Genomic DNA, 24,553 nt, shown 5'->3' with positions numbered 1-24,553 from the left:
TTGGATTATCCAACCGTGATTAGCATAATTTTCTTTTGTAGTTACTAACATAGCTCCTTCCTTTCATCCCCTCAGTTTTCCTACAAATCTTAGTTTTTAGATTTTCGCTTTTGGTGGTTTGTAGCATGACATAAGGTTATAAATAAGTTTATTTTGTATGACATCCATGACCTCTCTCTCACTGATAAAGAAGAAGGGTTAGAAATTAGCAAACATCAAGTCATAACATCTCGGCCATGAAGTCCCTACCCAAGTACTGAAGTGTATAAATTAAAAAAGAAAAGATAAAAAAGAAAAAGAAAAAGATGAACTGAGGGTATAATAGACATTTTAATGGGGTAGGGATTGCCACGTCATCCAGTTAACGGAGCTTTTTGACGAAGAGTAACGGAATTGACCTATTGGTCCAAAATTGAGAGTACAATGAGTAAACGTGTGAAATTAGAAAGATAAGGACTGAAGTGCTCTTTGGGTAAAAGTTCAAGGAGTAAACAGTATTTAACCCATGAAAAAACTAACTTTGACCCTGAAATGAAGCATAACAGTGGCAGCTTGAGGGGTTACGGGTTACCTTATTTAGAAGAAGGGTAGAGTTTGGAGCGTGACATGTACTATGCTCAAGGGCGGAGCCACGTTGGGGCACGGTGGGTTCGGTGCCCCAGTGAGATTTACACTATAAAAGTTTATAGTTTGATAATGCCCATAGAAGCTATGTTGCTGCAGTAGTGGAAGCTTTCCACCATGTGAACTTGGTCCAACCTGGTCCCAGGTTCGAGCTATGTTACCAACAATGCACTTTTTTTTGCTTAAATTTCTTTCTTTCTTTAACAGTAATACTATTCTTTCTTCTCAACAAAAAGACATTAACACTATTTTTTTTAATGATTTTAAAATTCAAAGATAAACACTTGAGTTCAATTTCTGGCTCCACCACTAACTATGCTTATAGTTCCCACGGGAAGAAATCTGCTGTCCCTAATACCCTGTGCCAAACCTGTCCCCATGCATTCATTGGTCCATAAAGATTAAGAAAATATTTTCTTAATCTTTTGTTCCATATTTTATTCTTTGTGGACCAATGAATGCATGGGGACTGGTTTGGCACAGTATTTTTGGGGACAGCAGATTTCATCCCTAGTTCCCACAGCTTCTAGATGCAGTACTGAAGCTTGAAAATTTAATAGCTAAAATGGAGGTGCCCATTTGTACACTCTAGGCTAAATTTAGGCTTCTTTTGCTCTTTCAGTTTGCCGTGGCTTTTGGTGTGCCATTCCCTAAACCCTAACGAGCGGGACTTTCAGAAATCTTAGCATAGACAATCGTTACCAGTGGCATAGCCAAAAATCTTACTTAGGAGGGTCAAATATTATTAACTAACAAAACTAAAATCATTTCAGTAATCATCTAGGAATAACACAATCTTTCTCCAAAAAAAAAAAATAAATAATAAAAAATAAAAAAAAAAATAAAAAAAAATAATAATAAATAACACATCTTTCAAAACATATTAGTATAAGAATATTTAAGTGTAACAAAATACTGACTTTCACCATTTTGTGCTAATATGGCACTAAATACTGACTTTCACCATTTTGTTTTTTTTAATTGGCCAACCGCACCGCCACGTGGTGTAGCTTTGTTTTGCAAGAATTTCTCAACAGGCTATTGTATATATAACAAAAATGGGGAACAAAAACAGACTTTCACCATTAACTTGTGTATAATACAGGTAAATAGTTAATGAGCTAGCTAGGCAATTCAGCCTGAGCTCAAGCGAAATGCGAGAGCCACCGTTGTAGTCGCCGCCTCCGTCGTCCTCGTCGTGAGAAACAGTTGTAGGACCACTAGGCTCGTGAGAGGCAGAAGACGTTCTCGTATTCTGCCCGACGTCTTCTACCCACCATGTATTTGATTGCATAAAGAGATGACTATTGAATGAAGATGTATACAAGGTTCTAAAAAACGGGCTAGGTGGCCGCCTAGGCGCCTCCACCCCTTTCCGATTCTGGCCTAGTCGATCGAGCTAGGCGTTGGGTAGAAACTCGGCCGCCTAGGCGGTGCTGGGCGGTCGGCGATTAGGCGTTTCAGTGTTTTTTTATTTTTTTTAAACTCTTCCACAAAACACAAAACCAAACCCGATCAGAAACCTATACACCAACCTCGCCGCACAACCTCTCTCCCTCTATTCTCTCTCTCTGGCACGGTGCTTTGAATACTTTCTGGGTTTTCAAGTTTCAGTCTTCAATTCTTCAAGCAGCAAAGCAGACGTCCTCAAGGCTCAAGCAGATTTATGGGTTCGATACTTTGATTTCAGTGAACAAGAGACAGAAGAGAGTAAAGCAAGAAGAAAGATGCAGAATGCAGACCATGAGAGAAAAAGAGAGATGTAGGAGATGAGAAAGAAGAGAGATGAAGAAGATGAGACGTGTGGGGTGGGGGGTGGGAGTGGTTTGATATGAAATTCATTTTTGAAACACTTGATCATTTATAAAATTGTTCGTTGTTTTGTGTATTTCTTAATTTGATGTACGTGTACTTAACTCTTGGTATAATGTATGTACATACTATTTTTTTTCTTTCTTTTTTTGAGAAGAAAATAAAAATTACAACTTGAAACCTCTAAAACAACCATAACTAAATTGATCGAAATTAAAGGCATTGAGCGCAAGCATCAACAATTTCTTGATCCAGACAGTTAGGTGAGTAGCATCGTGTCCTAAATTCGTGATCGCATCGTGTACATACTAACTTTGATATACATTTTTTTTTAATCAAATACAACTAGTCTATTGTGAGTCGAACTCACGACCTCCCACTTACAAATAGGAGACTCATGCCACTAGACCAAATGGTATTGGACAACCTTGATATATGTTAACCATACAATTTTTTCTTAATTAATACTTTATTATTTTATTAATAAATTAATAATTATTAATTTATCAATTAAATAATCATCCCGCTAAATTAATAATTTCCTGTAGTTCCAACCTTATAAATTTATCTAATTTTTACTGTATTTTTATTTTAAAAATAATGTTAAAAAAATTCTATTGAAGCTATTCTAGCAACTGTGTTTGATACATACAACGGGTTTTGATCAAATCCACAAAAGTGTTATTTTCTATATGAATTCAAGATAAATACATCTCCAGTTCTCTTTTCTTTTCTCGGAATAACATGCTCCAAGATACACCAGCTGACTTGAAAGCCTAAGAAATGAGTTAACAACCCTCAAATGGAATACATTTTGAGGGCATGTATCTTTTGTTGCACAGATTGGGATGAATCCAACATATGATCTATCATTATCGTAACTTTGTCCCTACTTCCTTAGTCACTTAGGCCAACACGAAAGGGCTAGCTGAACTGCTTTTCGGTTGTCTTCTGGCCTTCTAACCAAATAATAACCTGCTCCATGACAACTTGATATGATTACGATGCATCCTTCATTTTGGCCTTCCATACTAAGTACTTCTTATTTTCTTTCTTGTATCTTCTCCATTCTCTTAGAGCCGCCAATATAACATGCATCGAAACTGGCAGAAAGAAAGGCTGTGCATAGAGCAAAAGAGTTGGCATATGAGAACAAATAATAAATAAAATAACCCCTTAAATTTTTGGCCATATAAACAGGTGTAGGTAACAAACCGAATAGACAGCGAAACAATGCTCGAACGAATAGTAGCTGACCGACATAATCGATGGATGAAAAAAGGCATCCTCTGCTAGAGACCTTGCTTGCCTAGAAGACACTGAATGAAAGAACTATATGATTCAGTTTTCTTGCAATATGAGATAAAAGTCAAAAAGTCCTTTTTAATGAAGCCACGAGTAAACTCAGACCAGAAAGAGAATTAGAACATACCAGCAGAAGCGTCATAAACACCGAGAGAGGCATTAGTTTGAGCCAACTTTGCTGCCTCCAGAGAATACTTCACCTGTGCAGGAGACAACCCCTAAATTTTAGGTACTTTTTGTCTTATCATGCAAGAGCAAAAACATAATTAAATTTTTTTAAGAAACAAATTTTACTGATCAATAGAATGAATCAATAGAAGTGGACTAGAGATCCATACGCAACAAGAAAAAGACTGGCAGAAACTCGAAAGAAAAGCACCACAAACCTTTTTTTTTTTTTTTTTTTTTTGGGGGAAGGGGAAACACACATACTTAAATGATTCAGATGAATCACCCAAAGAAGCTGCTAAGCCTAGACTACAGCTGCCCTCCAGTCAAGCATACTTAGAGATCTGCTGTAATATCTAAATTCTGCCGATACAGAGTCCCAAAAGCTCCTCCAAACCTACAGCTCTAAAATTTTCAAAGAATCTTCTATTTCTTTCCATCCATAGCACCCAAATAACAGCTAGCACACTGCAACCCCAGAGAACTAAACACATCTTTTCTAAAAATTTGCTGATAATCTAATCATGAAAGGAGGACTATTACTTTGATGTAATTGAACACGCCTCTAAGAGGGTCACGACCTCAGTTTTGTGTTCACTGGCAATAATAAATCTTCAGTAAAAAAGTGATGGCCAACATTCGACCTCTACCGAAATAATGTGCTTCTGATGTAAAATGAAACATACATTTCAAGAAGCATGCTTGAGAATTCGGTTTCAGGAATCTTTTCACGGGAAAACCTATTAAACTACCTCTCTTTTCATTTAATTTTGTTTATGTAAAATGAAGCTACATTGTGAAACATGGCAGATGTATTTTCTACAGAATTCTTTTCCGAACGCTTTTATTTTGCGTGTCAACATAATTAAATCTTTCTTTCATCGCATTTGTGCTTTACTTGTTAAGGAATGTATAATGCATATCAACAAGGATGAACACTTAAAACAGTTGTACTCATGTAATGGAGAACAAATATTCCATCACCAGTTAGTAAATTCCATTAATAAACATGTAACAGTCACCTGCTTTCCAATCTCATCCTTTATAATCATCCTCGGCAAGGATTGAACCTGCATGGAGAAACTTGTTACCCTTGGCTGAATTAGAGAAATAGTTTTTTTACTGCTTATTCTCAATAGAAGCAACTGAAAAGAGACCAACTTAAGCATACCAATCTGGAGAGAGATCCAAGGGTTGTGGCACATGAATGAAGATTGAAGCACGTATGCATACGTGACAGAACATCTAATTCCCTGCACAAAAGTAGTATTGCTGGTCAAGAACATCAATTTTGGCCCTTAAGAAGTACTATTTTGATAAGTAGCTAAGATGTACAAGAACAATTGATGGCACATCAAGGTACACCTTGTATACCAGATAAGCACTATTATGAATGCGGAAAATTCGCATAGGAGTACCTATTTTTTTTTTTTTTAAGTAAAACAATATTTAGTAATTGGTGGCATTGACATGGTTGGGGGTTTTAGGGACTTTCAGCTTTAAGTGATGTTTCTTTTGCAAATTTCATATGAAATATCCAATGATTGAACTACTTTATTAAGCAAGAATGCGCAAAATTATCAAGGCCACAACACATTTGAGATGACTAATTAGACTGTTCATCCCATACTGTGAAGCCTAGTACGCTAAACATGTGGCCCAAAAGAAAAAACATGGTTTTAGCTTCATACCTGACTGATCCTTCATCTAGCACAAAAAAAAAACTCACATTCTATTTTTATAATCACGCATGCAGCAAAAATATTAAGCCAACAAGTTCCTAACTTGACTTTAATTAGACTTTCTTCTTACCATACTGTGAAGCCTCTTTCACTAGGTAAAAGGTTGTACGTGCCTGAAGCCCCAACATACAAGTTATCAGATTTAAAACTAAAAAGTTGGCGGAACTGCCCCATGAAAACCTCAAAAACCTTCTGCAGATCCTGTATCAGAAACTCTAAGCATCAATCTCAAACTAAGTAGAACACATCTATGATAATAGAATATCCACTTCTAGTAATTTCGACTTCAAAAAGAACTGATAATTCAAAAATAGTTGTTTCTTACTTAAAAACAGAAAGAGGAAAAAAAAAAAACAGAAATAATCAGCAAATCGTAAGCTGTGCAGTTAAGCCCAAATAGTTGTTTCTTACTTGAAAACAGAAAAAACCAGAAATAATCAGAGCCCAAGTATGATGGGCTCAAACAAAAACAAAAACAGTAACCAGAAAAGAAAGAACACATACCAAACCCAAAGCACTTCATAAACAAAGCCGTATCTAATTTCTATTTGGAGCCTGATTGATATGTGATTTTTGTTTTGGTTCTGGTTCTGGCAACCAGAACCAACTTATTAGTGATAGTCACAAAGTTCTTCTACAAATAAAAGAAAACAAGCAGTTAAAATAAAGTTTCTAACTATACACATGTTACTTCTTTCTCTATACATTACTCGTACTAAAAGCACACCCAGCTTGATGACAGGTTTTGATTAACAAGTTTGAAGGAGTTTGTGAATTTCACTGTGTCTATTCAATTCTTTGAGAGGCGTTAAAGTAGGTACAAGAAATGACCTGCTATGGGAAGAATTGTACCTAGAGCTGAATATAGGCAATTACATAGGATTAATACATTGCACCTAGACTAAGTTGACAATGGTGAAGTAATGACAGTTAACAAGAAATAAAGAAATGATTAAGGTGGTTTAACATAGTTGAAGGGGTTTTGATTGACTTTCTGACCACATTGTACATGTATCTTTCTATGTAGTTCTATATGCATAAAGTGTGATGTGTTTATTGCTTTATATACACCAATATTCCTTTTACTCAAATCTTGATGTCGCACATATGATTTTTTGACCTATGTGCTGTGAGCATTCTTCTGGAAAATGATTTCTTTTCACATGCCTCAGAGTAATTAGGAAACTTTAAGATAAGCAATTAAGTTATAAGTTAACAGCTCCTCCAGTTGGATACTACAGAATTCTGAGATTAACTATACTTGGCCTCCAATTCGACTTGGGAGAAAGTGAAGCTAAAAATAACAACTAAAAACAAACGTAGGTAAGCTTTATGCACTTCCCACTTTGAAAATTTAAAGTTGTGTCATAAAAAGCATCTAACCTCATGCAAAATTGTATGCCTAGAAGGATGCTTACTTTCTGAATTCTTTCTGCATGATTGGGGATTCAACACAATAACACCTCCCCACATCTGTAAAACAATAAATAAAAAAATTAGCCACGTCAGAAAATTACACTACAAAAATCAGACGAAAGAAGATATAAAGAGGATGATGGCAAGACAACTAAACTGGAGATATAAAGCTATTTGTCTTGGAAATCTGCCCATCTGGAAGCTGTAGAAGAAGAGGGCACTCCTTTGCAGATGGTATATATCTGAGAACAAGTTGTGAGCAGGAAGTCAAGAAAGAGGAAAAACTCGCATTGTGAGTTGTGAATAGAATATATATCTCTGATGGAAGCATATGAAGCATATCATTAACATGAAAACTGATATAGGTTGAAGAGATTAGAGGAATGCATGTATGCATATGTTCTGTAGTTTCTCATTAAATAGGAAAATGCTAAAAGAAATTTTTAAATCAGTACAGTTTCAATTCCTGTTAACCTAAAAGATAGTTCTTAAGTAAAGGATTCACCCACAATATTTGGCAACCCCTGACAATCATTCAATAGACATTCCCAAGCCCTCGAATACAATACATGCAAACACATTTGAAAGTGCACAAGTGAGATTAAGAGTGAGAAAGAGGTCAACTAAAGTGCACATTTTGCAAAATTTCTCATGATAGATACTTTATTACTGATCTAATGTGCCCTGCATTTAACTCCCGTGAACAGAACCTATAATCAGAAAGTACATAAAAATGAGAATACTTGAGGAAAGAATTGAGTGAGAAATATACACCACAAAGTGCAACATCTTTGACCTCCCACCAGCTGCAATGGATGTATCCAAGTGCCATTCGTTTGAATTTACCTATCGAAATTATACAGTAATAATTCATATAAATAAGTTTAAACATGGATACATACATGAATATATAGAACAACTAAAACATATTCAAAGAAAGGGCTTATTGAAGCTTACAAAGAAAGGAAGATCCTTGGTACTGAAAATGTAGCTGTCCCAGTTATCATCCCAGTAAGACAGTGAGGACTTCGGCACATGGTATAACACCTGCCCAGGGAGACAAACAACAAAAACAGATCAAAACCTATAAAAATGACAAGCCAGGTGGGTGATAATACCAAAAGATTCAATGGTGTAAACATTTTCAAAAGAAACAATGGACCTATTACCTGACTTTCCACGCTTATGTTTGCTACAGGTTTCATAGCCTCAATCATTGGAGCCAACAGAATCTCATCTACTGTCTGAAAGTCCCTGCAGTATATGCGAATCAGCATACTGGAATACAACTTTGCGGACTCAACTTCAATAAGCGTTCAAGCATATACAAAAAAGGAATAACTTATTGATCTACCAGACCATTCAACTTAGTTTTAAACACAATTCAGATCAAGAAACATAATCACTAGATTCAGAACATAAAGCATATAACTCCAGAAACTAATCACTTATGAATATCTAACTTTTTTCATGATGGAATACAATACAACAACACAATGCTGTTAACGTAACACTATGAATAAACAAAGCATTCATAGCAAATGTGCTCAAATGCGAATATATGAAGCTCCATACCAATCATAAATCCAATCTCGAGGGTCTGCATTTAGCAAATTGAACGACAGAACAAGTGTTCCATCAGCACCAACAGGCATAAACTCGCCATGAATCAATCCTTCCTCCTTCCCACCATTCACAAACACTTTAACAAACACCTCCGCCGCCTTCGCCACCGCCTCTGCCTCCGAAACCCTACCGAGAATCCAAGCATTCCTATACTTGCCCACCACGGCTCTCACCTCCTCCCCACCCCTGTTCACCACCACCACCGTATACACCTCTCCGCCGGAGCCGGAGCCTGAACCAACCCCAAACACAGCCTGCAGAGCCTCATCCACAGCCTCATCATCGCCGTCGAAATCAACGGCACCGACGAGACGGTCGGAATCGGAGTCCAGGAGTACTGAGACGCTGTGGTTGGGGCTACAGGTGCCGCATTGAGGCGTTTGGCGAGTCAATTCGGTCATTTGGTGAAGAATGGAAGATTCCAGAGAGGTAGTGGAGGATTTGGAGTCGAAGCCGACGAAGATTGCTTGGAAACGACACGGAAATAGAAGCGGATTGGAATCGATTTCAGCTGAGAGAGAATCGATTTCGAGGAACGGCAATGGCGCGCGGTAAATTTCGACGGATTTGTAGATTAACGGGACGCCTGTGTAGAAAATCGGAGTTAAAGAAGCAGTAAATTTAAGAGTAAGAGAGAGATAGTGAGAGTAAGAGTGAGGGAGAGAGAGAGAGATGACCTAAAATGAAGGAGAAGAGGACAGAGAGGGTTAGGATGAGGCGCTTGAGGCCTGGCTTGGTTTTACGCATGGTTTCGGGATCGAAGTCTGGAGGCGGTTCATCTGCTTCTGCTTGAGGTGTCTGATCTGCAGGGATGAGAGGTTCTATGATTTCCGCCATTGTTGTTGAGGCACTGGAGCTCGCTCTTCGGCTTCAGCTCTTCAACTCAAATCGAGCAATCCAGAGTGTTACTGTAGGAGAAGCCAAAGGTACCAAACTGCCAAGTCTCCAAAAACACAAGAGTTTCCAAGTGTGAAATACAAAGTTAAAGTCCCGATATTAATTGGGAAAATCAAACACAAATGCCGTCTTAGCTCAGCCGGTAGAGCACACGGCTTTTAATCGTATGGTCGTAGGTTCGATTGCCACAGACGGCGAGATATTACCTGTTTCGTGCACTTTTCTCTTTCACTTGCATAATCTCTCTCTACACAAGATATCAATGGTTTTTTAATGACTTTTTTTTTGTTTATCGTAAGCTTTGTTCTTGTTAGATCTGATAAATCATAAAGGGACAATTTATCACATGCAACTCGTAATAATGATATAGAGAAATATAATTAAGATTAATGAAAGAATATAATTAACAATTGGGAAATTTCACAATGTGTTTAACGCATTACATGCATATAATTGCCTTAAAGTGGTAAAATGAGTACTCAAAATAGTAATATTAGTCCTCAAAGTGGTAACATAAGTCCTTAAAGTGGTAATTTTCTTAGTTACCACATGAGTCCTTAAGTGGTAAAATGAGTCATCAAAGTGGTAAAATGAGTCCTTAAATGGTAAAATGAGTTCACAATGAATCACTCCCACGGGGTATGGGCTCCGACCCACAGTCAACAGGGTTGATTGTGGATCCAGGAATCGGGAGATTGACTACCTCCCAGCTGAGGAACGACTAAGCCCAACTCACTCCACGCACTGGCCCAAGGACCAAGGAAATTCATGGTTCCGCCTGCTAGTTCTCTTTTTATATATGCAGAGATTGCAGTAAGAAAACCTTTTTTGAATTAAACATTGTTTTAACTGTTTTACCGAAGTTAAAGAATTCTAGTTCCAATCAAATTTCCCTCCAAATTGTTTCTGATTTGTAAATTTCTTTCTTTTTACATAATGTTCGTTTTTTTATTTTTATTTATCTATTTTTTTAGTTGAAAATAGAATGTTAATCTTTCCAAGTAAAGATAGGGATGCAAGACTGTTACTCAGTCTATCCCTACTTACGTAATGAGTTGCTTTGAGACGGTCGGAAGAGGATGGAGAGAGAAGATGTTGAGTGCTGCAGGGAAGGAAATTATGATCAAGGTTGTTACTCAGTCTATCCCTACTTACGTAATGAGTTGCTTTGAGTTACCGCAACACTTGTGTCAGGAGATGCATAGCTTAATGGCTAAATTCTGGTGGGGTGACAAGTTGAACGATAGGAAAATCCATTGGCTAGCTTGGGAGAAGTTTTGTTTGCCTAAGACAGAAGGGGGATTAGGGTTTCGGAATATGGTTCTATTTAATCAGGCGTTGCTTGCTAAGCAAGGGTGGAGAATCATACAAAACCCTACCTCCCTTATTGCTTCACTCTATAAAGCAAAATATTTCCCGGATTGTAGTTTTTTGGATGCTGGGTTGGTGGGTGGAGCTTCATATGCCTGGAGGAGTATCATGCTTGGACGAGAATTGCTGAAGAAAGGGCTACGGTTCCAGGTTGGTAATGGTTCTAATATTTCGGTTTGGTCTGATCCGTGGATGCCTCTTCCCTTCAGTTTTAAGCCCTTCACTAGACCCCCGGATGGATTAGAGAATTTACGGGTGGCTGACTTAATTGTTAGTGATCTGCATGAGTGGAATTTTGCGATGCTACAGGAGCTATTTTCGCCTTCAGAAGTTGAAATAATAGGGCGCATTCCTCTAAGTACGAGTGGTCCAGAGGACAGATTAACATGGTACTATGACAAGAAGGGCTGTTATAGTGTTCGGTCTGGATATCATGTGGCTCGGAATGCAGTTGATCGAGTATCTAGGGCGTCTGCATCTAATGGTTCTTTTGGGGTCAATAGTAAATTCTGGAGAAGACTCTAGCATGCACGTACACCTCCTAAGGTACGGTCCTTTATGTGGAGAGTTTTAAAATGTATTCTACCTACTAAAGTTGCCCTTGCACGACGTGTCTCTCTCCCACATATGAAATGTGTTCTATGCAATAGTTCAATTGAGGATGGCATTCATCTTTTTAAGGATTGTGACATTCCTGGCGGTACTTGGTTGGCTAGTAACTTAGGTGTGCATGTGAAGAATGTTCCTGGACGTCATTTGGAGGAATGGGTTCTTAATGTCATGGAATTATTGCATGGAGGTCAATTTGAGTTGTTTTGCATGGTCATGTGGGTCATATGGACTGAGAGGAACAATGTCCTTTGGGAGGGCACGTGCTTCAATGCTTCTAGTGCAGCACAGTGGGCTTCGAAGTTCCTGGAGGATTTTCATAAACATCATCCGGTTGGGCTGAAAAAGAACCCAAGGATTAGAACAAAATGGGAGCTTCCCCCTCGTGGCCGGCTGAAAATTAATGTGGATGGTAGCTACATACCAGAGTTTAGGGATGGTGGTGTGGGTATTGTGGTACGTGATGAGTTTGGTACTTGTATTGCAGTGATGGCTCGTTATTTCCCTCATGTCCTTTCTGCTACGCACATGGAAGCAGAGGCTTGTAGGGCTGGACTTCTTTTGGCTATTCACCAATATTGGGGTGCCATTGACCTAGAGAGTGATTGCTCGCTTGTGGTTGCTGCGTTACAACAAACTATGGAAGATCAATCTGAGTTAGGGCGCATTATCGATGACTGTAAGTCGTATTTGACATCTTTACACTCTGTTCAGATTAGGCATATCTTCCGAGAAGCAAATAGTGTAGCCAATAGATTGGCGCATCTTGCTAGTCTTAATTATATAGATGATGTTTGGTTAGATGGGTCTCCTGTGATTATCCAGGATGTACTCTATGAGGATTTTTGTACTGGTGCTAGAGGTCAAGGTTTTATGTCTCCCTCTATGCCCAACCCTAATATTAATATAATAAGTCAGGCGTGGGGATGAGCCTCTCAGCTTGGCTGGGTTCCAAATCCCTTTAAAAAAAAAAAAAAAAAAAGGATGCAAGACAATTACATTGATTTTTGTTGCAATAGAATTTTATCAAGACCTTAATGGCTTAATGCATATCTATCGGCGAACAATCACGTCAATGAGAGATGAATTTGGGTTCATAACGAGACCATCTCTCATTGTTGCCTTCTATCTCCCTCCTCGATCGTCTATTGTGATGTCGGATTTGGCTATCAAGAAAATATCAATCTTCTGGACAATTTTTTGTACATGACATTAGAATTATTTATGGTGGTGATCCAAAGTTTTCACGGTCTCAAATATAAACAAATAAAAATAAAGAATAAGCGTAGAATAAGAAAAAGTGGTTGGATGATTGGTAATTCATGTTTTAAAAAAGGATTAATTTCAGTTTACTCCCCTGAGGTTTGGGGGTGTCATCATTTCACCCCCCGACTCTCAATTTCACTTTTTTACCCCCTGAACTTTCCAATTTTTGTCTTCCGTGCCCAATGTCTCATTTTCCGTCTAAATTGGTCGTTAAGTCCGATAATGGGGCCCACTTTGAGGGCTAAAATGGTCATTTCAAGACAAAAAAAATAAGATTAATTTCAGTTTAACCCTCTGACGACTATGTCGAAGTAAATCAAGCAACGACTTAAATTTCAAACATATTAGGTGCACCCGAATTTACTAAGGCCACCCAATATGTTATTTTCCTTCCCTTACTTATGATCAATTAACAACATACACAAACAAACCATTTACCTATTCACATCTTTTACCAATTCACTGGAATAACAACAATCTAATTCACCAATCTCAGCAAGGTTCCGATTCACAGCGAGCACACAACATAGCAATCAATTTCAGTCTAAAATGGCGATACCCATAACAGATTCCTCACAATTCCAACTCCTTCAAAATTAAACTCAACTCACACAAAACCAAGATAATCTGATTTCAACCAAACCAACCAACTCAGTTCATTAACTGATGAACAATGTAACAACAGTCGAAATTCACCAAAACCAGATGTAACTCAACTCACCTTATTTCGATCTCGGAACCAAACGTTTTCCAGAAACTTGAATGACGATGAACTGAGGATTCAACAACACCCACCTAGAAATTTCCAGACTTTAGCTCTTAATCGAAGTTAGGTCTCGTCCAGAGAAGTAGTCGAACCAGAAACCAAGCTCAGAAAGGCCGGGGAAGTCGCCTGCGTCAGTGACGGCGTCGAAGCCGAGAGGAACCCAGAAACGAAATTGTCAAAACTCGATCAAATTCAAAATCTAATTGTACATGCTTGTAGAGTATGACGAGGAGATGAGATTTCATACCAAATGCAGCCCAGAAGGTGGCCGGAGTCGCGGGAACTCGCGGAAATCGCCGGAGAAGTCTCGGAGCTTCCAGTCGTCGATTCTCCGTTCACCGTCGATGCATGTATGATCCGAGACTGTAGGGACGTAGGCGACTGTGAGACGAGGCTATTGCCGGTGGTCCGCCTCGGAGAGGTGGACGGAGGACGGCGTTCTGGCCGATTTCTTCCTCGGGTCGTCGACGCATTTTCGGGTCAGAAGCTTCGAGCTGCTCTCGCGTCTTCTAGATCAACCACACTTTCAGTCGAAGGTGGCCGAACGGTGGAGAACCACTGGGTCGCCGTCGCTGGTCGAGGCTAGGGAGCAGAAGAGAGAGAGAGAGAGAGAGATGAGTGGTTTTAGGAAGAGAGGGGAGAGAGGTCGAATCTCTTTTTTTTTTTGTTCTTTTTTTTTTTGAGTCATAAAATGACCATTTTAGCCTTCGAAGTAGGCCCTATTATCGGATTTAACGTCCAATTTGGACGGAACATCACAGATTGAGCACGGCTAAGGAAAATTGAAAAGCTCAGGGGGTAAAAATTCAAAATTGAAAGTAGAGGGGGTGAAATGATGACACCCCCAAACCTCAGGGGGGTAAACTGAAATTAATCCTTTAAAAATTGTGATTTCGAACATATCAGTGACTCGTGCAAAAAGTCGGGTTTAGAGTGTGAAAGGATCCAAATCCTCTCCTTTGCTTGTTTCACTCCTTGGCTTCCTTGACTATTTTTGAATAAATAGATGAGTTCAATAGAAACTATGTAGTCTCAAACGTGATAAGGTAGATAAGTGCGCACAACATGTAGGAAACCAGAAGCATTTTCACATAACACGAAACCTTCGAAACAATTCTTATTCACTCAATAGTATATCTTACAAGCAGTCCTAATTTCATTACCAGGCAACACAATAGCAAAGGCCTTTTCACCCAAGGTTTTTGTACTTCTTTGAATTCACCCTTGGACATAGCAACATAACATAATTTCATTAAAATTATGTGGTGCATTGTGATAGTCAGAGTGCTATTCACTTGAGCAAAAATTCAATGTATCACCCTCTCACTAAGCACATTGATCATCGGTATAATTGGATCCGAGATGCAGTGTCAAAGAAGTTTTTCCAGTTGAGGAAAATCCACACCAACAAGAACATTTCAGATATGTTGACCAAAGTTGTCCCACAACAAAAGTTTGAGTTTTGCAGAAGCGCGTCAGGATTGACGCATCCCTCCATCTAAGTCGGGAGGGGGAGATTGTTGGGCCATCCCTCCTTAATTGGAGGAAGAAGAACGTGGGAGGCAAAGAAAGAAAGCAAGAGACAGAAAGTAAATTAAAGTAGCAGCAAACAAGACAGAAGACATGGAAAGTGAAAGCATGCAACTATTCCTTTTTCCTAATCCTTTTCTTGTTAAAGGAGCTGGAGAGAGGAGTATATATATATTCCCATCTCGGCAGAGGTGTGCAAAAGGAGAGAAGCAAAAAGAGAGGGCAGAAACCAAAAGTGGCAGAGAGCCCAAACTACAAACGGTGTGAGAAAAACATCTTCATCCAAGTAGAGAGTGAAGAGTGTTTTACTGCATGTTGAGAGTGTAGTTGTGGTTAGGTAGCAAAACAAGTGAGAGAGAGAGTTTCCTTCAAGTAGTGTTCTTGAAGTTGTGTATCTCTTGTACCCACATTATCATAGTGGAAGTTCTTGTTGTTGCTGCCCCGTGGACGTAGGCATTTTGCTGAACCACGTTATATCTGGTGTTCACTTTCTTTTACTCATTTTATTTCCTTGCATATTTATCCTTTTGTGGTTGGAGTTGTTATTTCCATTCTATTACTTTTCCCAACAACAAGCAGTCCTAATTTCATTACCAGGCAACACAATAGCAAAGGCCTTTTCACCCAAGGTTTTTGTACTTCTTTGAATTCACCCTTGGACATAGCAACATAACAATCACTCCTAATAGTTCAAGTGCATGTGCTTTGCTTTTGTGTTGAATTGGGGCAAATAGACTGCGGATTTCTTTTTCTTGTGGATGTTTGATTGGTGCTGAAAGTTAAAAAGCTTTTCAATGGAAAAAAGTTGCTTCTGCTCTATGTCTTAACTTCTATCTGTGCAATGTTTTAACTTTAGATTTGATTAGTACTGGAAGTTACAAACTCTTACACACAGCAAAAATGCAACTTGAAGGCATTCTATGAGCTGATCTGAACGAAGAAGAATAGAACCCAAAGGAAGCACTGGAGCTGTTGAAGAAAACAGTTTTCTGGTCTATAATGAGGAAATTTTAGGATTGAGGTTTTGGACGGCCATATAAATATTTTAGGGTTGGCGGTAGCATTATAGCTAAAAAACCTTAATCTCAAATCTAGAGAAGGAAGAGATACCAGACAGAGAAAATGGCTCGACCCAACAACATGAAAATGGTGACCAAACCTCCTAGAGTATGACCGCAGTACCCGCGAGACTGTGGCGAAGGTTCTTTGTTGCCGGCTAGGAGATCGTGGCCAAGGAAGGGGTGGAAATGGTCGAGGCCAAGGCAGAGGCAGGGGTTGGGGCCGAGGTTTCGGACATAGTTGTGGAGTAGCTGTTCTGATCTGGCCAAAGAGTTCAGGAACAAAGAAGGAAAAACAGAGACGACCAATTTGTGCAATAGCTTCCCCAATCAGTGATTGCCATCTTAATATTACTGAAAACAATCCTCCTGTGGAACATGATTAATTAGTATCACATATCTAGTATTAATTCATAAACAAACCAAAGAAGCGAAAACAACACAGGCATTGAGAAGGCATAAAAAGAAATCTATAACAGACAAGTTATAAATGGGTCACCTTGAGTGGCTTTCCCATTCTACCGATTTCATTAAAATCTTCAAACCGGAAATTTGGAACAAGCCAACATTAGAATTCAGAAACGGGGGACAACAAATTGATTTCATGTAAAAGGAAAGGAAAATAGACTAAATGCAAGCAGATGTAAAGGGAAAAAGAGAGCTGGCCGGCCTTAAAAACTCAAGAGTGGTGTCTCCCATGGTGGATAAGCCAATGGTCAAAACGAACTAAAAGATTTTGGGCTTCTTGCAAAAAGCAAGGGTTTTCTGTTTCTGTTTCTGCCTCGTCCTGATTTTCTAACTGAGATGGCCAGAGAATTTGGAGAGAACAAATTGGCAATGGGTGATTATAATCTGGAAGGAGACATTGATATATACAACGGAGCTAGTGGAAACCCTACAAGGTAAAAGAACAAAAATACCCCAAATAAACAGATCATTGAAGATTTTCAGTCAAAGATTGATCTGTATGACCAAAATATCTCTGGTCCTTTTCTGAACTCGTTGACTGGAGCTATCTAAATTTCTTATCTCTTTGCCTGAACAAGGAACGGTACTGCTGTACTGGTCCTTATCTTAGTTTTGACTGGAGTTTTTGAGATTGGTTCCCTCCTTCTATACATTAGAAATTATCGAGCTTAATTTTAAGCTAGAAAACTTGCGCTTATTGGTTATCATATATGGCTATGTTTCTTGTATGCATAAAATTGAAACAAGTAACAAAATATACCATGATGAGTTGATCATTCTTATTAGGACTAAATACTGTTTAGTCTTTGAGCTTTTAACTATAAAACACTTCAGTCCCCGACCTTCTAATTTCACACGTTTAGTCCCTGTACTTCAAAATTTCAGACCAATAGGTCCTTGCCGTCTAAAAGTCACTGTGAAATGTCTATTATGCCCTCAGTTATTTTTTTTAAATTAATTAATTATTTTTTTTTTTCTAAAAGGAATTTTTTTCCCCTTTCTTTTTTTCTGTTTTTTTTTTCTGTTTTTTTTTTCCTTTCTTTCTTTCTGTTTGAAAAAAAATATATATATATATAAATAAAATAAAGAACAAAGAATATGTCAGGGACTGAAGTGTTTTATGGTCAAAAGCTCAAGGACTAAACAATATTTAGTCCTTCTTATTAATTATAATAGCTAGCAAACATAACATTGCTTAGCTACAACTTTCACAAGTAAGTAACAAACCCATCATTTTTGTTTGCGTAAGAGCATCTTTAGCAGATGGCTTCAACAAGCGTTGGCTTCCAAAGCGAAACCTAGGGTTTCGAGTCTAGCAGCGGCGCCGCGTTCCGGCCGGATCTGTTGTGCATAGCGACGCCAGCGTCGAGAGGAGTGCGCCGGAGGTTTCTGCCCTGATCGTTGGTGGGTGGAATTGGATCCGGGTGTTTGATCGATTGGAGTTCGGATCTGCGTATTGAGGGGATCGGATTCTACTGATCTCTGGTGGGCTTGGAGCAAGCGCGGTAGTTCTGCACTCTTCTGTGTTTGACCGCCTCCGATCGAGGTTTTGAGTTTGGTTTCGTTGGCGTCGGGCTGTTGTGCAGGTGCTTGGAGGCGTTGGTTGTTTTGTGATTTGAGTCCACCATGGTCAGGCTCAGTTGTGGGCGGCCGCCAGAAGGAACGGCGGCAGCGGCGGCTTGGTTCCTGAGGGTTAGGGCTCATGTTTGGGTAGCTCGGGTTTGGGCTTGGGTTTTTGGGCCTGGGCTCAGACTTGGGCTGCTGGGCTCTAAGCCTAGGCTTAAGTTATGGGCTGCCAAGGAGGGTGTCTTGCCACCCTCATTCATTACTTAGCGCGTCGGGCGGGCCTGACCTGAGACTTTGACCTACTTGGGTTATTTGGGCTTTTTAAGGTCTTTAAAGTGCTAGTCGTACTTTAGATCATGATTCCACGGAATTGGTAATTATCTTGAGTGGGACTGGCGGAAGCGGCTTATAGATGAGGAACTGACTCTTATTTGTTTGCTGGGAAGTGGCTTTTCTGTTGGTACCGCAATTGCGCGCCTGGCTAATGGGGATGCTAGTCAATGATTTTGCCCTAGAAGACACGGAGTTGTTCTTTGTTTATGGGTCCGCTTCCAAAGCGGGCTCAAAATCGACTTGTAATGAGTTTACATTACTTAGATAGGAGCGTGGTAGTTACCCCGCCATTTTTCTGTCTTTAAGTGTATGTTTAGACTCTGGCTTATTGGCTGGTCATCTAATGCAATGAACCTTTGTTTCAAAAAAAAAAAAAATAACATTGCTTAGCTTAAACTCGATCTAGTGAAACAACATAGTTCTATTTTCTGAGCGTAATAATTTTCCAATGACAATTTTCAATTCGGTGTTAAGTGGTGGACAGATCAAGAATTTATTTCAACCCTACTCTATTACCTGCAACAATTTGACACAAATCAGAACATTAGTGTGTGATCCTGATTAGGGGCTGTATTTTATTTGGCTGTGATCAAGTTCGATCTTGCTCTCGAACTTAATTTGCAGACATCTATATCAAGAAGACAAGAATGTTGCCCCAGATGTAGCTGTGGTTGCCGTTGGTGAACTTGGTTATGTAGTCTCGGACTATAGTTATCGCGTTAGGTATAGAGGACTACTAATTATACTTGTCTCTGTCTATATATCTAATGCAGTCAGCCTTGACCCTGCGGCTAATCCTAGCTATCTAGTATTTTCTTGCATAAATTGCTGAGATGTTTAAGTGCTTTTGAAGAAGAAAACTTATCTTAACAGATCACTTTCATTGTAAACTTCTCATATAGAAATTGCAGAAAACTTAGTATACAATAAGTTGACGGAGATGTATGTCCTTCATTAGCTGGCATGGTGCTTGCTCAGTTTAGAACAAGTATGAATTGCGATTTTCATTACTTAGAAGACTAAACATAATAAGGCATCTTGTGCTTTAGTTAAACTCATTTAAGAAGTACTTGTTTTTCTATCGCTGCTTATACAGTTACAGGACTCAATTGGGAAGAATTGATGCAGGAGGTCTAATGAGCATCAGTGGATGGCTAACTTAATTGTCAGGGGCCAAGTTCTAGAGGTTCATTGATGCTTGTTGCCTTGTTGGTTAGCAATGAAGGAATCTTATATATATATTGTTTGGCTCCAAAACCAGTTCGGGTAGCAAACAGTCTCTTTTGCTGCTGTGATTGCGCGGGCGTGCCAGCACCGTGGGGTGCAGTCGTCGGCGGAGTCTCTTAACCTGACTTCTTACCAAACGCTGTGGACGAGGAGAGCACCAACCTCGTCACAAGGTTTTTTTCTATGCCTTTCGGAAAAGGACTTCTTGCCTTACGGGTAAGGACTTTGGTGTGGTCTCTTGCGTTCACCGAATCGATACTTAGTGTTGTAGACTAAGCAGAGCAATCACTGGGAAGTTGGGAGAAAGCACGGGTTTGCTAAAGCGTGACTTTAGCTTCGCTGGGTTGCGAGGGCGTTACCCTTGCTTCGCTGGTCGAGATAGTATCGGTGGCAGTGGTACTGGGGAGACTGGGGTTGGAAGTACGGTCGCCATGTTGGTTTGGTGGCACTGACAGTCGGCTCTTGAGGAGACTGGGACTGGAGTGTGGTCACTGTTAAGAGAGGTTGCTCCGGGGAGACTTGGATAATTGTAGAGATTAGTTGATTGAAGAGTTCTTCCTTGTTGTATCGCTTTAGCCTCTATATATAGGCTGCTTGTAGATTCACCTTCCTAATAGGAATGAAATACTATATTTTAGGCCACAGTTATTGGCCTTGAATCAAATCAAAACTCTTAATAGTTTTGATAGCTATCGTAGGCAATAAAAGATTAACTCTGTCGTCGCTAGAATATAGGCAAAGGTTAATTGCCTTTTAGAGTCCTGGACGCAATCTTCTTGGATGCGAACTGTAGGATATGCACATATATATGTTCATATATATCTTCGCGAGGACTCTTCGCGCGCGGGGACTTATTAGCCATGCAATCATGTATAATTAATGGTTCCTTCCATTTTATTGGCAGCGAAGAGTGATGATGGCCCACCAAACTATTCCTTCCTTAATCAATAAGAGTCCATGCTTGCACGTCCCCCTTAATTGCATGGGAATCTTGTGCATTGTTTCTCAATTGGTCCACCGTTGGACCTAACATGCATGGGCAACTATGTATACATATAATCATACTTTCCTTGATGATTGCAATCAAGATGATTGATTCCTACCCAAAATGTTCGCGCTCTTGATGTCTTGCATAATCTTCCCATCTCGCACAGTCTTGACAACCAAGCAAATCACCATTAATTATCAAATATCTTGATAATTAAATAGTAAATCAATGAATATTCAAATTTGCCTCAATATTGTTTGGCCTCCAAGTAGGCTTTATTTAACGTACGTCTAAACAATATATTCCGAACTTGTCGGAAATAAATAGCTTGGGCCACGGATATTGGCCCAATTTCTTCGAGTCTCCCTTGTCTGGAAAAAATGTTAATTTTGGGTTCAAACATGTATGAGTTAATCAAGACGATATGGAGTGCGTGTGGCTTTTGATCTTCTAAGCTCTTTACAAACATGCTTGGTCTAGCACGCCCAACCATGCATGACAGATATTCTAACTTCCCAAGTGGGTTAGCTTATTCTTTGCTCACTCTCAAGTCATCATCTCTGTCGCATCGATCTTATCATACTCTTCCCACAACTAGCTTTCGTTAATCACAGGTGCATGAAGTTCTTTAGACAAACTCAGTAACTTTTGTTAATTTAAAACGTGAATATGGTTAAAAACAAAAGGAGAACTGAAGAACATTTAATGAAACTTCGTACTTCTAATTAACTTAGCCTCAAAATTAAATTCAGATACAATCATTGAGAAAGAGAAGAATATTAAAATCTCAGAATCTTGCAAAATAGAAATTACAGACCAAAGCTAGCTAGCAAGACACTGGCCTTAATTTGCTGGCAAGGAAATGCATATTTTATATCCAGAACCAAGAAACAAGTAAATAGCAATTTATCTTTGTATCCCGATTCTCTCTTTGGGGTTTGTTGGACGTTCTCAGCTGGAAATTACTTTCGCATTATCCCACGTAAAGTTGTATGTTCGTCAAATCAAATACGAGGTTTTTGAGGATGAGCATCTGCATGTCCTCATTTGGTAGGATAAGAACAGCCATCTTTTACTTGAACCATCGTAACAAGCTAGACTGAGGTTATTCCCTCTCTGTGTTGTATTTAATTGTGACTTCAGGGGAAGTCTAAGGTGTGTTGATGTTTGTCATACATCAACTTTTTAATAAATATATATTACATTAAATTAGTTTATGAAACCTGTTGTACAAGTCAATATAACTTTTTTTAAGTACTTGTGATCCTAGCTTAATTTGTACGAGCTTTTAATTGAAGTAGGCAAAGTTTACAAGACAAGGGTAAATTAAATATTGCACGCTGAGGACAAAAAAAGTGATTTTCGGAGAAGGAGAGGTATTATTAAGCTTCTGAGATTAGTCGGCGGCATGATAATAAGGAGGCTATAGAGCAGAACCCGTGGGTTTCAGTTAACAATGGCCGAGCCTAGGGGGAAAAGAAAGAGAAGAGAATGAGATGTTACTAGTGTTGAAACAGACAGACAGATGGTGAAGAGTTATTTATAGTGTATAATTCACTTGATAATAATCAAAACTGAAAGGAAAACTTCAAACTCTACGTACCGAGTCAAAGAAATTAAAATGCATGGTTGGAAGGTACACTCATGGGAAATGCAAAAGCTGTGGAGCCTGTGGATTTGGTTGGTACTCTCAATTTCTGTCTGGTTTCTTGACTGGTTCGGTGTCCTCGCTAGCTCGCTAGCTTGGCCAATTGACCGAACTCGAAACCTGTTTAGGTTAAATTAGTGCTTAAGCTTATAGAGAGAAGTCAGAGAACCATACTGGAGACAAATTAAAACCCCTTAATTAAAAACAGAGAGTACCGTGATCACTATTAAACTTCTGGTTCTCTTATTTACAATCATATGAATTAGTCCATATATGTAGTATTATTCTACTCATGTAAGGGACAATTATACATATAACAAAAGCTGAGTTTACTATTCACGTACAACTGCTCATGAAATGACGGTTTTGTCTCCGGCTTTTGACTGACATTACAATTCTGTCATATATATATTTTTTTTCTAAGGGATAACAATTCTGTTTTGTATTTGTAAATTTCCACTAATCATGTAAAAAGTTTATTTTGTGTTGTATTACATTTGTTGCTAATCTATTATTAACAACAAAATAAATCATATTCTAACTCGCGCCGATGTTTCTTAGATTGCAAGTATTTGTCTATTACATATGAAACTTTAAAAAAAAAAAACAAACTCGCAGTACCGCGCAGGCTAATTTGCTAGTATACACTATATTAGGGGGCGCAAGTGGTAAAGTTCCGTTGTACGTTCTGTAGTGTGGGTCTCTGCGGTTTTGGAGAGGACATGGACAAGGAAACAAGGTCACGTTTGGCACAGCACATTAGATTGCATTACCATAGGATCATGCAATCCGGATCAGACTAGACTATAGTGGATTTGGAATGACAAGTCCAAAGTCCAAACCACTCTTTCATTTAATGATGAACATGATGATTAGGTACAACTGCTATTCTTTCATAAGAATATAGATGAACAGAGAAATTCTATTCATCAAAACTCTACCTATAGAGGATTAGAGGCCATTAAAGGCACTGAAGCTTTTGATATGTTTGTTACAGAAAGAATCAACACTGGTACAAAAAATGCATCACACAACGGTGGTTAACCGTTGTCCCAAGAGGAAAATTTTGTCGTCTATCTCGGTGTTGTGTGATCACAACACTCAGACAACTGTGAAACATCGTTGTGTGTCGAGCCACCATATTGATTTAAAGCCCAACACACCTGGTAGTGCCACCCGCCCAGCTCACCGTTACCCTACCGGCGCCGTCCAACGCTCCGCCGCTGCCAATGAAGCAAAGTAGCAAACCCTTTCTATCTCGCCTTCTTACTTTATTGTTTTTAGGTCTTTAAGGTTACTATAATTTTCTTACCAATTTCTAACCAAATAAAATTGCAGCAAGTATGTGCCTGCAGCCTGCTCATTTCTATTTTTTTTTTGGACTAAATACTGTTTAGTCCTTGAGCTTTTGACCATAAAACACTTCAGTCCCTGACCTTCTAATTTCACACGCTTAGTCCCTGTACTTTAAAATTTCAGACCAATAGGTCCTTGCCGTCTAAAAGTCGCGGCGAAATGTCTATTATGCCCTCAGTTTTTTTTTTTAATAAATTTATTTCTTTCTCTTTTTTTTTATTTATTCTTTTTTCTTTATTTTATTTATTCTTTTTTTTCAAACAGAAAGAAAGAAAGGGAAATAAACAGAAAAGAAAAAAAAATTTCTTTTCCAAAAAAAATAAAATAATTAATTAATTAAAAAAAAACTGAGGGCATAATAGACATTTCGCCGCGACTTTTAGACGGCAAGGACCTATTGGTATGAAATTTTGAAGTACAGGGACTAAACGTGTGAAATTAGAAGGTCAGGAACTGAAGTGTTTTATGGTCAAAAGCTCAAGGACTAAACAGTATTTAGTCCTTTTTTTTTTTTTTCATGTAGGCATGTATTGAAGCAGCTGAGTTGAGTACAGAAGGAGAAAAAGAGGAACAGACCACTCAAGAAGTCTCCTCTTCTCCAATAGGAGAAGAAACAATTGAGGAAAGCTCAAAGGAAGAAGAGGGTAAACGACTATCTTAGAACCGTTGTACCAATTTTGGGCATGCCAATGCCAGAAGTTGGATGCCAGGCACATGTGCCGCATGCATTTGTTGTTTCAATGGCTGCTCACATAACAGACTTAAGATACAAGATGA

General features: G+C 38.9%; 1 protein-coding gene and 1 non-coding gene across 2 annotated transcripts; one reads left to right on the top strand and one right to left on the bottom strand.

The window, feature by feature from the left end:
- Positions 1–3,094: 3,094 nt before the first annotated feature.
- On the bottom strand, positions 3,095–9,669 carry LOC133738111 (uncharacterized). The gene is made up of 13 exons (XM_062165559.1): positions 9,371–9,669; positions 8,643–9,279; positions 8,237–8,321; positions 8,025–8,114; positions 7,840–7,913; positions 7,225–7,309; positions 7,035–7,124; positions 5,722–5,852; positions 5,081–5,162; positions 4,932–4,979; positions 3,869–3,941; positions 3,652–3,755; positions 3,095–3,555 (listed from the first exon to the last, which is right to left on the bottom strand). Exons 1-13 carry the CDS (start codon positions 9,528–9,530, stop codon positions 3,436–3,438), a joined length of 1,779 nt encoding a protein of 592 aa, XP_062021543.1. The 5' UTR covers positions 9,531–9,669; the 3' UTR covers positions 3,095–3,435.
- A 45-nt stretch (positions 9,670–9,714) lies between these two features.
- Positions 9,715–9,787, top strand: TRNAK-UUU (transfer RNA lysine (anticodon UUU)). The gene has a single exon. It is a non-coding gene; the product is annotated as a tRNA-Lys (tRNA).
- The last annotated feature ends 14,766 nt before the right edge of the window (positions 9,788–24,553 follow it).

Source organism: Rosa rugosa, chromosome 3, assembly GCF_958449725.1.
Source record: "Rosa rugosa chromosome 3, drRosRugo1.1, whole genome shotgun sequence".
Classification (NCBI taxonomy): domain Eukaryota; kingdom Viridiplantae; phylum Streptophyta; class Magnoliopsida; order Rosales; family Rosaceae; genus Rosa; species Rosa rugosa.
Note: the sequence above shows the minus strand (reverse complement) of the source record. Positions and strands in the feature narration are given on the sequence as shown.

Bases quoted from the DNA above. Each gene is read 5' to 3' on its own strand.
- LOC133738111 (XM_062165559.1), bottom strand. From the start codon at position 9,530: ATGGCGGAAATCATAGAACCTCTCATCCCTGCAGATCAGACACCTCAA. The intron at 7,310-7,839 runs GTATATTTCTCA...ACTTGTTCTCAG, and splicing joins AAGATGTTGCACTTTGTGGT to ATATATACCATCTGCAAAGG. The intron at 7,125-7,224 runs GTTTAGTTGTCT...ATTGTTTTACAG, and splicing joins CAAATAGCTTTATATCTCCA to ATGTGGGGAGGTGTTATTGT.